Genomic DNA, 14,370 nt, shown 5'->3' with positions numbered 1-14,370 from the left:
CGGCAGAAAATGGGATTTTGTCCTCTAATGGTCGGGGCTGTTTGGATGGATGAGAAAATAACACAGGAATGCAGAAAGGTGCATGAGAAATTCGAGATCCCAGCTGTGATCACAGCCCCTGCTCTCAGGGTGAGGGGCTCCAAAGAGCCTTCCCCTGTGTCCTCTCTCTTCCTTGCAAAGAGGCTCAGAACAAGAACCAAATGGGCTGTTTTTATTAAATAATAATAATAAAAAAGGCTCCAATTTCCACGTGACACAAAGCAGCACAGGAAGGTTGCTTTGCTTTCCTCTGGGGGCGGGCAGGGAGGGAGCAGCAGTTCCTAAAACTCCCTGGATTATTTTAAACCGGAGTTGTATTTCACTTGATTGTTTGTATTTCTATTTAAGGGGCAGCAGAAAGCAAGGGGTGTTACTATAAAAGGAGATTGGAGTATAATTCCTCACTCCTGCCTGGGCTGGGCTCCGTGGGGTGGTACCAGTGGGAAGAATAAATAACACACATGGAATGAGAGGCAACCTCAGACAAAGCTGTCAGCAGGACACATTCCCACTAATTCCCTCTCTCCTTCCTTCCTCCATCCCTCCCTCTCTCCTGTCCTGCCCTCTCTCCCCGTGAGCTCAGCAGGATGAATTTTGGATGCCTGGGTCAGGTCTGAGCTCTGTCCCTGCCTGCAGGGATCGTGCCAGGAGGCCAAAGCAATTCCCTGGGGCTGTCCCAGACTCTCTGGGATGCTTCCCTCACTGGAATTTGTGGTGCCAAATGCAAACAGCTCCTCAGTTTAGGGCTGGCTTCACTTTCCCTTTGCTCCTGACCTCTGACTGGGGCAAATTTGGCATTCTCAGTCATATGGATTCCTCTGTCCCATCTGAGGAGAGGAACCAGGAGAGAAAGGAGAGCACCAGGCCCAGGCACAGCTCCTGCCTGTCCCCAACCCCAAAACCAGAGTCAGGGGCTGGCTCCCAGCTCTGCCAGTGAAATGCATTCCTGTTCCAAGCAGGAAATATGCATGGCTCAGCCTACAGCTGGGAGTTTGGAATAATATTTGTTCTGAGCTCAGTTCCTCTGGGAGTTTGCAAACAGCCCGGGCGCGGCAGCCCCGTCACCGTGGAGGATTTCACAATGTGAGCCAGGATCCCTCTGCGGGGAGCGCTGCTGGGGCGGCTCTGCCCCGGGGACGGGACAGGGACATTTCCACCCAGGACAGTGCAGGGACATTTCCACCCAGGCTCTGCCCCGGGGACAGGGCAGGGACATTTCCACCCAGGACAGTGCAGGGACATTTCCACCCAGGTTCTGCCCCGGGGACGGGGCAGGGACATTTCCACCCGGGCTCTGCCCCAGGGACAGTGCAGGGACATTTCCACCCGGGCTCTGCCCTGGGGACGGCACAGGGACATTTCCACCCAGGCTCTGCCCCAGGATGTTGCAGGGACATTTCCACCTGGGACAGCGGCTGCTTTCCCTTGCAGGTCAGGCAGACTCTTCCTGGATAGCCAGCCGTGGGAAAACCCACGAGCCTGGGGATGCCAAATGCTTCCTGAAGGGCCTGGCATTCCAAATTAACCAAATCCGGTAATGTCCCTGCAGGCAGCAGGCTCAGAATGGGGACAGCACCGGGCTGGGCACAGCACGAGCAGCGAGCCAGGCTGAGCCTGGGGAGGGCAGGGCTGCAAGGGGTCACACACAGGTGTCACAGGTGTCACACACAAGTGTCACACACAAGTGTCACACACAGATGTCACACAGAGGTGTCACACGCAGGTGTCACACGCAGGTGTCACACACAAGTGTCACACACAGATGTCACACACAGGTGTCACAGGTGTCACACACAAGTGTCACACACAAGTGTTACACACAGATGTCACACAGAGGTGTCACACGCAGGTGTCACACACAAGTGTCACACGCAGGTGTCACACACAATTGTCACACACAGATATCACACACGGGTACCACACACAAGAGTCACACACAGGTATCTCAGGTGTCACAGGTGTCACACACAGATGTCACAGGTGTCACACAGGTATCACACACAGCTGTTACACACAGGTGTCACATAGCTGTCACACACTGGTGTCAAACACAGATGTCACACAGGTGTCACAACGGTATCACACACACAGATGTCACACAATGTCACACACAGATATCACACACAGGTGTCACACTCAGGTGTCACACAGAGGTGTCACATAGCTGTCACACACAGGTGTCACACACAAGTGTCACACACAGGTGTTACACACAGGTGTCACACAGGTATCACACACAGGTGTCACATAGCTGTCACACACAGGTGTCACACACAGGTGCCACACTCAGGTGTCACACAGAGGTGTCACATAGCTGTCACACACAGGTGTCACACACAGGTGTCACACACAAGTGTCACACACAGGTGTTACAGGTGTCACACAGGTATCACACACAGGTGTCACATAGCTGTCACACACAGGTGTCACACACAAGTGTCACACACAGGTGTTACACACAGGTGTCACACAGGTATCACACACAGGTGTCACACAGGTGTCACACACAGGTGCCACACAATGTCACACACAGGTGTCACACACAGGTGTCACACACAGGTGTCACACACAGATGTCCCAGCAGCGTCCTGGCTCTGCTGCCAGACCGGGATCCCAGCGTGTCCCAGCAGCTCCGGCTGTGGGATCCCAGTGTGTCCCAGCAGCTCCGGGTGTGGGATCCCAGTGTGTCCCAGCAGTTCTGGCTGTGGGATCCCAGTGTGTCCCAGCAGCTCCGGGTGTGGGATCCCAGCGTGTCCCAGCAGTTCTGGCTGTGGGATCCCAGTGTGTCCCAGCAGCTCCGGGTGTGGGATCCCAGTGTGTCCCAGCAGCTCCGGGTGCCCCGCTGGGCACAGCCGGACATCTCCCAGCCCCTCGGGCGCAGGGGACCCGGCAGTGCCGTTCTGCTGGGCTGCAGTGACATCCAGCGGCTGTTCCCGACGGACCTCTCCGGGCTGGGCTGTCCCTGCTGCCAGCGGCTCTGCACGCCCGCCAAGGGGAAAAGCAGGTTTTTCTCTGAGCATTGAAAGCTCGGTACCCAGCACAGAAAGCTCCTGCTGGCCCTTCAGGCAGCAGAGAGATGCATTTTAACCTGCAGAAATATGTAAAAGCCTGTCGAATTTGCTTTTTTATCCTTCTCACTGCCTATAAGGTCTGATTTACAGAGCCCCAAACCCTCTGTCCTCAAACCACAGCTGGAATTTATCCTACACAGGGAGAATCCACAGAGGTTCCTTCCACCCTGTTTGATTTTTAGCAAAAGTCCTGTCTTGCTGAAGATTATCTGTCGCGAAATCTAGGCAGGAAAAGGCCCAACACATGGAGCTGGTGGCAGCTGGGGATATTCTGGAGTCACCATTGTAACAAATAATCATCAAACCCCACTGAAGGGTGAAGGTGCTGCTGTTCTCATCTATTAAAGGGGTTTTTTTTTAGTATTTTAGAGCAAATAAAGTGTGTGGCAGGTGCCCAGCAGGGACCGAGGGCTGCGTGTGCTGGCAGAGCTGGAACTGAAACTGGGGTACAGTGGGATTGACTGGGATCTACTGGGATCATCAGCAGTGGAGCTGGCAGAGAGGGCAAGGCTGCAGCTTCAAAGCAGGAGATGATCAGACCTAGGAGCAGCCAGATCCTCTCTCCTCTGGTGCCCTAAGAGCTTGTGAGCAGATTTAGCACAGAAATAGCCCCTGAACATGTGTTTGGTGAGCAGATTTAACTCAAAAATAGCCCCTGAACATGTGTTTGGTGAGCAGATTTAACTCAAAAATAGCCCCTGAGCGTGTGTTTGGTGATCAGATTTAACACAAAAATAGCCCCTTACATGTGTTTGGTGAGCAGATTTAACACAAAAATAGCCCCTTACATGTGTTTAGTGAGCAGATTTAACTCAAAAATAGCCCCTTACATGTGTTTGGTGAGCAGATTTAACTCAAAAATAGCCCCTTACATGTGTTTGGTGAGCAGATTTAACTCAAAAATAGCCCCTTACATGTGTTTGGTGAGCAGATTTAACTCAAAAATAGCCCCTTACATGTGTTTGGTGAGCAGATTTAACTCAAAAATAGCCCCTTACATGTGTTTGGTGAGCAGATTTAGCACAGAAACAGCCCCTGGACGTGTGTTTTATGCTCTCTGTTCTGTGTTTGCCCCCAGGAACCAGTGAAGACCTTTTCCAGGACTCTGAGGGGCGGGAGGGATCTGAGCCCATCGAGGAGCACCAGTTTTCAGACCTCGAGGAATCTGACGACGATGACGACAATGAGGACGAGGAAGACGAGGAGGAAGAGGAGAGCCAAGACGAGCCAGCGCTGAAGCTGCCGGAAGGCAAACACGGCACCCTCCTGCTGCACTCCTCGGGGGGCTCCCCGTCTTCTCCAGAGGAAGGCACCGAAACATCCACAGCTCAAGAAGCTGCTTCCAGCGCCCCAAAAGCAGGGGAAGGCCAGCAGGCCTCCTCCTCCTCCTCAGGGCTGGAGACCAAGTGGTCAGCAGACAGCAGCGACATTGCTGTGTGCCACAGCTTCTTGAGCCTCCACAGACCAGCTTTGACCTCCACCGAGCACTTGGCTCCTGCTGAGAGAGAGTCTGTCACAAGGCCACAGATGTCCTTGGTCGTGGACCTGTCGACCTCCAAAGACACCTCCCCGAGGAAAAGGTGGTCCCCGAGCCAGGACTGTGGCAGAGGGGGTGGCAGCAGCAGACCAATGATAGCGAGGAAGCACTTACTGACCAAAAACGAAACGTCCCCCAAACGCTTCTCCCCCACGGCAGAGCTGTCCTCCCTGAGGTGCCTGTCCCCAGGGAGGGGGCTGTCCCCCTGCCAGCGCCTCTCTCCCCGGAGGGAGGCCTCTCCCCTGAGATGTGTGTCCCCAAGGCTCGAGCTGTCGCCCAGCAGGCACCTGTCCCCCCGGAGGGAGCTGTCCCCGAGGACAGCCCTCCCCCCAGACGGAGAAGCGGCCCCTGCCAGGCACTCGTCGCCCAGCAGAGACATGGCATCCCTGAGGTACTTCTCCCTGAAGAAAGTCTTGTCTCCAGGCTGCTCGGAGCTGTCCAGGTGTCCACCCCCTGGCAAAGAGGACTTGCCTGGCACTAGCAAATCAGCAGAGGACAAAGTTCCAAGCTCATATCAAGCCCAGCCCGGGATATTCTCTTCGATGCCTCTACCTCACAGGTTCTTTGGCAAAAACATACAGCTCTACGAGTCCAAGCTGGTAAGTCCAGTGCCCTGCTGCCCTCTGGTCCCCACAGGGTGGTCTCTGACACGGTTTTTGGTGAAGGCTGTGACGCAGAAGTGCACAGGGACTCTGTGACCACTGTCACAGGTGACCCAGAGAACAAGGACAGGGGACAGCAGTGGGTTTTGCACCCATTTGAGTCCTGCCCTTCTCAATTGGAGAGAAATAAAGTTATCCCTTCTCCAAGGGGTTATTCCCACTGCTGAGCCAGCCAGTCCTGCTGGGACGATCACCAAGAACAACCTCTTAATGATTAATTGTCGCTAAGAGCCTTTTTGTTCCTGGGAATTTTATTCCCATCCCCGAGGTTTCCCCAGCTGGGGTGGAGCTGTGACCATTTCCCAGTGGTCAGTGACCAGAGCCAGCTCTGCAGCAGCCCTGGCTGAGCCCACAGCCACCCACAGCCAGCTCTGCTGGATGAGCTGCTGAGAAATGTTTGTTTGGACAGCTCTCATTTCATTCACTTCTCCCTTCAGCACAGAGAGGGGTTTCCCACTGGGTCCAGAACATTATTTAATCTCTCTGCTAGACAGATCAAATCCTGTGGGTAAAGGGAAATTGCCTGTTCCTCCCAGAGCTGCAGGCAGATTGATGTGGGGAATATTTCCCATTCCTGCTGGAGTGCCTGGCTCTGCTGTCAGTTGTCTGATGAACATGAGATCTCCTCGCTGTGGGGAGAGACTCCAGCCCTCAGGGGCTGCACTGGGGAGAGAGAGAGGCCTTTACAGAACCCCTGCCACCCCAGATGCTGAGCCAGGGCTTCTCCAGACCTTTCTCCCATGCCCATGCTAACCTTCTGTCCGGTGGTGGGTGCCTCCTTCCTCCTCCCTTCCACTCTGAGACTTTGTCTCACCTTCTCAGAGACTCTCCTTTACTTTAGGACCAAACCTTGGCTTCCTTTAATGCTGCTTCCCTTTCCTGTCAGTTCGCTTCTTGTGGTGAATCCCAGGGCTCATCCTTCAACTCTTCTGTCAGGATAACTTCCTGCTGCCTCTGCTTGGAACAAATCCCCTCAGCCCCCAAATCCACAGTAGGAGACAATGTTTTAAGCCCTGCTTGTCTGACATTCCCACCTTTCAGCTCCTTTGTTCACATTTTCCTTTTGGCTTCGTTTTCCTGCTCCTTTTCTGCACCCAGAGCCACCACTGTTACTTCTCCGTGTGCCTCCAAAGCAACAGCAAAAACCTAAATGGAAAAATTCCCCTTTATCAGCACGATGGACAGCCGGGCTTTCATTGCAAAATTAACATTCCTGGTAAGGCCACAGGAGACAGAAAGACCAGAGGAGGGTTTATCGGGTCCCAAACAGAGCTTGAAGATGATCTTGGCTCACTGCCAAGTCTCGCCACAACCATCTCCCTTCCCACTGACCCTTGCTTAGGGCAGTCTCTCCTCGTGGTGATTGTTGCACCACTGAATTATTTGTTTGGGCTTTCCCAGCATCCCTGAAGTGATTTAGCCAAGGCTTCCTGTGGATAAGTGACATTTAGCGGTGTTTGGGCTTGTCACTGCTGACCCAGCGAGCACTACCTTTGGCGGCTCTTCCTTTTTCTCTTTCCTGTTCTCTTTTGCTTCTTTCCTCTGCTGTCTCCTCAGAGATCCAGCTCACAGGATCAGGGAATTATTCCCCATAATCCTACAAAGAAATGTGCCCTCCAGTGGATCCTCACACTTCATCTCCAACCCCATCTTAATTGAAAGTTGATTTCAGTTTCTGTTGCTTCCTCTTCTTGGGAGTCCTGTGCAGGGATTTAGTCATAACCTCATCACTAATTAATCCATTTCTGTTTAGCCACATATCTCTCCATGATGTACGTTAGGAAACTATGGGAAGCACCGAGAGAGAAAGAGGAAAAGGTAAAATGTAGGGTCTGAACCCTTGATTTGCACAGAGCACCCCATGAGGGTGGTGGTGGGGACCCACTGCTGGGTGTGCTGGAGGTGATGCCACCTCTCACTGGAAGCATCCCTGCACTCAGCAGCTGTAAGGATGCAATCCTGCTTTAGGAAAGCACAGTGAAAATGAACGAATGAATGAATAAATAAATGAAATAACCTCATTCTGGGCTCTCAGGAACCCCCTGCACTGACAGGGATCCCAAGCAGCTCAGCTGGCAGCTCTGCCAGTGTCCCAGAGTCAGCTCTGAGAGTGGGGGTGATGGTTTTAAACTAAAAGAGGGGAGATCCAGACTAGAGCTAAGGAGGAAATTCTTTACTCAGAGGGTGGGGAGGCTCTGGCACGGGGTGTCCAGGGGGGTCCCTGGAAGAGCCCAAGGCCAGGTTGGATGGGGCTGGGAGCAACCTGGTCTGGTTAAAGATGTCCCTGCCCACAGGAGGAGGTTGGACAAGATGGCCTTTAAAGGTTCCTTCCGACCAAATAATTCTCTGATTTTATACCGATCCAGGCCTAAGCCAGATCCTTGGATCTGTGCCCCAACACACCATGGGCATATTTGTCCCAGAAGGGAAACGCTGTGGGTTGTGCTGCTCCTCACCTTCAAGGTCTGGGGCTCCACATCTCCCTCCGCTGACTGACCTCCCTGAAATCACAATAAAACCCTCACCCCGGTCCTTGCAGCGAGCCTTGCTGCTGCTGAGGCCATCCCCGTGTGTCACACTGACCCAGCTCTTCTTTTCCCCCTTGGCACAGAAGATGGAACCCCGCAGCCCGCCCTGCTCCCCCGGCACGCCGCCACCCGCGTGCCCCCGGCCCCTGCAGGCCCCTCACGACCTCCACGCTCCCGGCCGAGGGGAGGAGAATGTCTTCAGCCACCTCCCGCTGCACTCGCAGCAGCTCGCCAGGACCCCGTACCCCATGATCCCCATCGGGGGCATCCAGATGGTGCAGGCCAGGCCCAGCTCCCACGCCGGCCTGGTGCCCGGCCCCGTGCTGTCCCTCCAAGCCGGACACTTCTCCGCAGCCAGCGGCCTCGCCCGGCTCAGCCAGGCCGCCACGAGGGACGGGGAGCCCCAAAGCCCTCCAGAGCCGTCATCGGCATCCGTGTCCCCCGTGGCCAAGGTCTCCAAGTACGCCCTGTCCCCGGAGCCGGCGGGTGGTGGCTTCTCGCAGGAGAAGATGAGGACTAGCGAGCTCCAGCGGGAGCAGGAGGAGCACAGGCCCGCGGCGGAGGCCGAGCCCAGCCCGGCGGAGCAGCCGCGGCCCTCGGCGTCCCCAGGCAGCCCCAGCACCCGCCAGGAGCCCTGCCCGGAGCCCTCGGCCAGCGGGGAGGAACCCTCCAAAGCCACGGGCAAGCAGCAATCAGGCAGCTCGAGCACCCCTTCGGAACCAGCCTGCACTTTCATCTCAGCCGTCCCCTCGCTGGCCAGGGACAGCCCCTCAGAAGCCCCCCCTGGCCACCCCAGGCCCTGCGCCCCAGGAACCTCTCCGGAGAGCCCGGCGGGAGCAGCCCACACCCAGAGCACTCCGATTTAGGTCAAACTCACAAAAAGGTGGATGAAAACGCGGGAAGTACTTAAGCCTCCGCCAGCTGTTCCACCTTTAGGCTTCCTCTGTAAAATCAACAGACATTTTCAACACTATTTCCTTTAGTATAATCATAAGAAGCACTCTAGTGAATGACCAAACCCATGGAAAATTCCTGGTTTTCTTTGTCCCAGTCTGGTATTATCTCCACATGTATGCAGTTACTTGTGCCTTTTTCTATACCTTTTGTTGCTTGAAATGTACAAAACTGTTTGAGGCTGTGAATATTTTTTTAGAGTTTTTTGGAAAGGGGGTTTGTTAGACCTTGTCTTTTTTGCCATTTAGGTGTGCGTAATCCTGGGCCTGAGAGATGCAGAAAGGAAAGGGTTAAGCATTTTAAAGAGGAAGAAGATGCACTGAAAACAAAAGCAAAACAGAAAAAAAACTTTTTTTTTTATATTGATTAAATGATTAAAAAAAAAAAAAAAGAAAAAACCCCAAACCCTTGCTCCTGTGTACAGAAGTTTATGAATCGTATTTATTACATGCTTTATTTAATTCTTGCAAAGTGCTTGGTTTTTTTGTTTTCTTTTTCCTCGCATCCCTATGGTTGTGCTTTAAACAGTTGAAACTGCTTTACATTTGAAAAACGTGTTTACCCTGACCTTGTGACTGAAAGTAGCACTTCCTTGAGCAGGGGAGGTTCGTTGTGTGCAGGGAGAGAAAGTGTCCCTCAAAAAGAGGAAAACGAACCGCGAGCACCCCTCCCTCCTGCAAAACCCAGCAAAGCACTTTTCTAAAAAAAGAAAAAAAAAAGGACAAAAAAAAACTAAAAAAAAAAAAAAAAAAAAAAAAAAAAAAAGATTCTTCTTCAAAGATTTACCTGCGAGAAGGTAGGAATGTATGGAATGTAGAGCCCGTGCCTGGAAGGGTCTCTCGCTGGACGAGCCTCCTGCTTGCTTTGCTTTAATCCTCCCGCAGCGCCCGGCAAAGCCCTACCTGTGCTTGAGCCTCCCTGGGCTGGGGGAGCCTCTGCAAACCCTCCCTTGGTGTCAGAGGGGGAGGAACTCAGCCTTGAAACCCTTTCTCCCTCCGGCATGTTTGAGTCGTGGACAAGCTCCCCCATCCCATCCCATCCCATCCCATCCCATCCCATCCCATCCCATCCCATCCCATCCCATCCATCTCCCCCCAGGCTCGTTCCTGGCTGCTTTGGGAGCCCCAGGGATGCAGGAGGGCTCCGGGCTCTGCTCCTCTGCCGGGCTCTCGGTGACTCTGGCTCCTGCTGTCACCTTTATTTATTTACTGACGCGGGACATCCCCAGCTCAGCCCCTCTGCCGCGCACGGGCCCTGTTTCTGGCTGGTTTTGGGAGATAAAAATTTGATGCTGAATGGTGAATGCTTGCAAAATCAGCTTGTCATGCATGCGCAGCAGCTTTTTCCAGAGCAGATTTTTCGGGATGAGCGTCCCTGGCAGAGCAAAGACCTCAACTGCCAATAAATCCGATACCAAATCCAGAGTGACCCCGACAGAGCCATTCCTCTGTCACAACTTTTTAAACCACAAAGCTTCAAGTCACTTGCCCCAGCAGGTTCTTTACTACTTCAGAGGGTTTTCTGGCCGATGGAATCTGTACAAACCTCTTTTTTTTTTTTTTAATTAAAAAAAAAAAAAAAAGATATAAATATTTAACCAGTGGACCAGTTCTTTCTTCTTTCAGAGCTGTTCCAGTTTATCGGGTACGTAATACACTTTTTAAAAAAAAATAAAAACACAAAAAAAATATTAAAAGGAATCAAAAAAAAATCCTGAATGAGAACATATTTCCTTGCCAGACTTGATGAGCTACGAACTGTTCCCGTTTCACAGGCAAAGAATAGAAATTTTTAAATAATCTTCTGTCATTTTTTCCTTTTTTTTTTCTTTTCTTGTAAAAGGAATTAAGTACAAAAAAAAAAAAAAGATATCATGGAAATACCATTAAGGCTGTGACACTGACCCAAAACAACGTCCAGAATCCATTTATCCCCTAATTAGCACTTTTATCAGGTTTCCCTTTTCCCCATCTCCCTCTTTTTTGGCCCCGAGCCTGGAAGCTGCTCCAGTTCGCAGAGGCAGGAGCAGGGGCTGCAGCTCGGCTCCATTCACTCGAGCTCTTAAGCACCAGCTTAAACCCTCCTCAGGATTTAAGTGCGTGCTTAATACGCGCTTAATCCCAGGGTGAGTGGGAGTGGAGTGCTCGGCCGGGGCTGGTGTGAGCATCCCTGGAAACCATCCACGAAATCGAGCGATTTCCCTGATTTCTGCCACTTTCTGCCCCTTGTCACACTCTTAACTTGATCCAAGGTACCTTTTTGTATTTAACTTTACACACACACACATATATATATAAATATATGTGTATATATATATATATATATATATATATATATATATATAAATATATATATATGTATATGTGTGTGGTACATAAAATACTGCAGCAGCTGTGTCTGTTTTTTTGGTGCATTTGCCGTAAGTTTTGGGCTAGATCAAATCTGCTCAGCTTCTTTCTGTAACTGCATTTCAATCTTTAATCTATTTAAACTTTGTCTGGATTTTTTTTCCCCCTCTGTCATTTGTGGAAAGAGGCAAGGGGGAAAAAGCCCAAAAAAACCCCAAAGTCTTTACATTGGTTTATTGATTATTTTGTTGTCGTTGTTGTGGGGGTTTATTATTGTCATCATCAGGATTTTTAAGCTTTTCCAGCAGCTCGAAGCTTTCTTCACCTCAGCTGCGGAGCATCCGGGCAGTTTGTGTGTAGTCATCCAGATCCCTTCACCCGAGGCCAAAAAAAAAAAAAAAAAAACACCAGGAAAAGGAGTTTGGGAAAGGACTGAGGTGCTCCCGGGGACATTCCCTGCCCGGATCCCCTCCCCACCCCCGGCAGCCACGGAGCGGGGCAGGCAGGGACGGCCGCAAACTCAGGAGATGGGCACAAAAACTGAGTCCCAACCCAGTTTGGCTTCTGTGGCTGGGGTGAAATGGTGCTTCACGCTGTACCCAAGGGGCGAGAAGGCTCCCCCCAAAAATAACTAATTGCTAATTAAGGGCTAATGGTCGCACTGCCAGCTCAGAGCTCCGCGGGAGGGACCCGCAGCACCAGCACCAGCATCTCTGTCTGCGGGCACGGCGGCTCCGGGCAGCGGAGTCACCGCGACCCCGGGCACACAGGAATGTCACTCCCGGGATTTTCATAGGGTTGGGTGTTGTTCCCAGCCCTCAGCGGTGGCTGCCGTTCCCAGCCGGATCCCCTCTGGTCTCCCTGTGTCACCCTCGGTGAAAGCTGATTGCTGGTCACAGCTTTTCGTGTCGCTCTGAATGTCTGTTCTGCCTGCAAAACAGGGACGGCAAATCCCTTTTTGCTTCCCACAAGGGCTGCAAGGGTGGCTCTGTTGCTTTGCAGAGCAATTAGTGGGATAATTTACCAGAGAATGTATTAATAATGTAAATGAAAATGCAGAGCCCAGTCCTCCCTATTCAGCAGCAGGTGGAAATAAAATCCCCTGCTTTTCTCATGGCAGAGCTTCTCCAATTTATAATCCATGAGGACACACGGCCTGGCTGCTCCTCTGTGGTGTGGCTGCTCCATCAGCCCCAGTCCCACGGGGACATTTCACTGATTATTTTCACTGATATTTCCCTCCCTGCTGAGCTGTTTGGCTGGCTCCTGGATCACACAGGGATGCTCTGGCAGCCAGAAATCCTCCTGCACACAGAGGACTTGGCCCAAGCTCTGGGATCACTCCCTGACAGTGTTCTTACACCAGGACTGACATCCAGAGCTCAGAAAGCTCTTGGACCTTAATCTTGAGCACCTCTGGAGTTCCAGCAACTCCTTTGTGCTGCAGCAGGGATTTAGCTCCTAAACTGAGCTCGGGGTCTTGCAGGGCCAAGCAGACCGTGGGATGAGGAGAGGGCTCCCCAAAACCACCCCATCCTCGAGGCAGAGCTCGGATTATTGCCAGCTCCTTGGCTGGACACCCAGGAGCTGCAGCAGGGAACAAATCCATCATGAAACAGCTGTGAATTCCCAGCTTTCCACTGAGAAATGCAGTTCCTCACCTGCTCCTAAGGGGTGACATCCCAGCCCTGGTGTCCCGATTGTCCCACCAGTCCCACGCCCTGCTCTGATCCCAAATTCCCACCTGTGTTCACCCAGAGATCCCAAATCCTTCCTGCCGGCGCTGGGGCTCTGCCTCCCCCTCCCCAACAAATCTGCAGCTTTCCCTGCCCCGGGTTTTGTCCAAAATCCACAGGGACAGACCTGAACAAGCAATATCCTCGGAGAAGTCATTCAGATTATCCCGATTTCCATGCAAAATCCTCTAGGATTTGATCTAGCCCTTCCCTGCTCTCCTTGCTTTTCCTCTCTTCATCATCTGCTTTTTTTCCTTCCTTTCCTTTTAACATTTCTGTCTATTGCACAGTATTTACAAATAAAACCGTATTGTAAGTTATTTACAAAAAAAAAAAAAAAAGAGAAAAAAAAAAAAAAATAAACTAAAAAACATCAGTCCTGATGGCATAAAACCAATCTGTTTTCATTAATGAGATATGATGGCACTTACGATCACTTTAGTAAATGTAATGTAAAAAATAATTAATAATAATAATTAATAATAATAATGTGTACGCAAATTTAATATACATGGTCTCATGTAAGATAAATATTTGCCTTTTTTTCTAAAAGGTGTATGTATTCTGTAAGTGGAATAGTCTGTAGAAAGTTTCTATATGTTCTTAAAATGGCAATACATTCCAAAAAATGGTACTGTAAATATGTACAGCGTCCAATGGAATTTGGTAGTTTTGCCTGTAATTTTATTTGAACTCCAGTTTCTACACTTGCATCTTGCAATGTCTGTATGGTTATATCAGTGCAAAAAAAAAAAATGCAGGTAAAAAGCACAGTCTGATGTAAAATCAACAAAAAAAAACCTGAACAAAAAACACACAAAAAACAAGAAAACAAAAAAAAAAAAAGAAAAAAAAAAAAGAAAAATACTCAGTATTTGATGTTTGTGACCCTTATTGTAAATGACATCTGTACTGTGAATGAGAAGTTTTTACAAGTATAATATTGCCTTTACTACAGCTCAGATTGTCTGCTCGGTCTGGGCTTATTTTTAAAAAAACAGCATGTTGGAATAAATTTTAAAGTCCCAACATATCACTACGTGTATGAGTGGCACTCTTTAATTCCCCTTTTATTTCCCAGGTCCCTGGAGGCACACCTGGATAAATCCTGGTTCTGCTGCAGCCATCCCATCCCTGCAGGGGAAGTGCTGCCCTCATGGAAATGCCATAATTGTATTTTTTTCCAGTTTTTCCTCTTTTTTTTGCCCAGTTTTTCCTCCTCACAGAGCTGAGGCCGTGAGCAATGGGTGCTCTGCAGAGGCCAGGCTGAATTCCCACAATCCCAGACTGGTTTGGTTGGAAAGGATCTCAAAGATCACCCAGTTCCAACCCCTGCTGTGGGCAGGGACAGATCCCACTGGAGCAGGGTGCTCAGAGCCTCCTCCAGCCTGGCCTTCGACACAAAGGGGAAAAAAATAGGATTATTATAAAAAAAGTCTGGAATTTCCCCCTTCCACTTGCTCCTCCCAAGGAACTGAGCTGCACTCTGCCCATC

General features: G+C 50.9%; 1 protein-coding gene and 1 long non-coding RNA gene across 2 annotated transcripts in view; one reads left to right on the top strand and one right to left on the bottom strand.

The window, feature by feature from the left end:
* The window catches only part of LOC128799744 (transcription factor HIVEP3-like), a 73,463-nt gene extending 62,408 nt beyond the window's left edge, over positions 1-11,055 (top strand). Inside the window, 3 exon segments of the mRNA XM_053964375.1 lie at positions 4,189-5,246; positions 7,921-8,629; positions 8,632-11,055. Of these exon segments, the coding sequence (XP_053820350.1) occupies positions 4,189-5,246; positions 7,921-8,629; positions 8,632-8,747 (1,883 nt within the window). The 3' untranslated portion in view covers positions 8,748-11,055.
* LOC128799746 (uncharacterized) lies at positions 5,580-7,059 on the bottom strand. The gene is made up of 4 exons (XR_008434816.1): positions 6,801-7,059; positions 6,364-6,455; positions 6,064-6,257; positions 5,580-5,972 (listed from the first exon to the last, which is right to left on the bottom strand). It is a non-coding gene; the product is annotated as an uncharacterized LOC128799746 (long non-coding RNA).
* Positions 11,056-14,370: the final 3,315 nt, after the last annotated feature.

Source organism: Vidua chalybeata, chromosome 25 (assembly GCF_026979565.1).
Source record: "Vidua chalybeata isolate OUT-0048 chromosome 25, bVidCha1 merged haplotype, whole genome shotgun sequence".
Taxonomy (NCBI): domain Eukaryota; kingdom Metazoa; phylum Chordata; class Aves; order Passeriformes; family Viduidae; genus Vidua; species Vidua chalybeata.
This window is presented reverse-complemented; position numbering and strand designations above follow the sequence as displayed.